The sequence below is a fragment of the Cebus imitator genome, unplaced genomic scaffold (assembly GCF_001604975.1).
Source record: "Cebus imitator isolate Cc_AM_T3 unplaced genomic scaffold, Cebus_imitator-1.0 Scaffold1703, whole genome shotgun sequence".
Classification (NCBI taxonomy): domain Eukaryota; kingdom Metazoa; phylum Chordata; class Mammalia; order Primates; family Cebidae; genus Cebus; species Cebus imitator.
This window is the reverse complement of record NW_016109018.1, coordinates 3,817-5,064: the sequence shown is the minus strand read 5'-3', so window position 1 is coordinate 5,064 and position 1,248 is coordinate 3,817. Positions and strand designations below refer to the sequence as shown.

At 59.5% G+C, this 1,248-nt stretch overlaps 1 protein-coding gene across 1 annotated transcript in view; it reads left to right on the top strand.

Moving 5' to 3' along the window:
• Positions 1-524: 524 nt before the first annotated feature.
• The window catches only part of LOC108299086 (transmembrane protease serine 9-like), a gene marked incomplete at its 5' end in the record, with an annotated part of 4,060 nt that continues 3,336 nt past the window's right edge, over positions 525-1,248 (top strand). Inside the window, one exon of the mRNA XM_017521482.2 lies at positions 525-661. Within this exon, the coding sequence (XP_017376971.2) occupies positions 525-661 (137 nt within the window). The remainder of the gene's footprint in view (positions 662-1,248) is intronic.

The following is a 1,248-nucleotide window of genomic DNA, read 5'->3' as shown; positions in this document are numbered from 1 at the left end:
GAGCAGCATGTGCAAAGGCCCTGGGGTGGGAGGGCAGCTCCCCTGGGGCTGGAGCTGATAAGAGCTGATTTAATGTTTAGCAAGGGTGGTGGTGGCTGCCGGGAAGGGAATGGATTTCAGTGGCGTGGGATCAGAGTAAAAGAGGTGAGTATGGACAGCTGTCAGGACCCAGGCAAGGATGGGTATGAGACAGGGCGATGCTGGGTACATTCGGGGGCTAATTTGAGGCCTGCGGGCCCCTTGGACGGGGAATGCTGAGGGTGGACTGGGCTCACGGCGGGGAGAAGAGGACCCTGGGCTGGGGGTGTTAAGTCTGATGCCTCTTCCCTGTCCAGGCAGAGTGTGTCACCGGGTGGGGTATTGACCTTTTGCGATTTCAGAGCCAGGTGTTGTAGGCAGCCACACTTGCAGCTGGGGAGACTGAGGGAGGCTCAGAGAGGGTATGTCCTTCAGCCTCCCAGCGCAAAGTGGCTGCCGGGGCTCCGGCACTCTCACCCTGCCCTTTTCTCTCCACGTCGGGGCAGTGGTCAAGCCAGAGGTGCTACAGAAAGCCACCGTGGAGCTGCTGGACCAGGCACTGTGTGCCAGCCTGTACGGCAACTCGCTCACTGACAGGATGTTGTGCGCCGGCTACCTGGACGGGAAGGTGGACTCTTGCCAGGTGAGCCCCCAACGCCCCAGACCCCAGAAAAACACAGAAAGACATGAGCGTGTTCAAGTGCTGAGGGGTTCACAGATCCCTGGATGCCCGTTCTTGAGGAATTTTAAAGCAATTGGGACTGAGAGGCAGATGCCGCTTAGAGGCTCTTCCAGCTCTAACCTGACTACTCTCCCTCCTCTACCCTCCATGGCTCCCCGCTCCCTCCCAAGGGGCCCCAGAGGCTGCCTGTGATGGGGTCCCTGTGGAAATCCCCCCAGCTCCCCTATAAACTGGGACTTCTGTGTGATACAGACCCTGTCCCCAGCACCTGCCCTGACACAACATGCCCCCCAAGAAACATCTCTTGCAGGAATGATGCCAGCACACGCCCTGGGCATCAGTTTCCCTCCATCTGGACAGGAAAGGCTGGTCTGTGGAAACCCCGTGGACCCTTGCCCCGGGGTGGTCAGCTGGCCATTAGGGAGCTTCAGGCTCAAATCAAGAAGCTTCCAGGAGAGGCCGGGCGCGGTGGCTCAAGCCTGTAATCCCAGCACTTTGGGAGGCCGAGGCGGGTGGATCACGAGGTCAAGAGATCGAGACCATCTTGG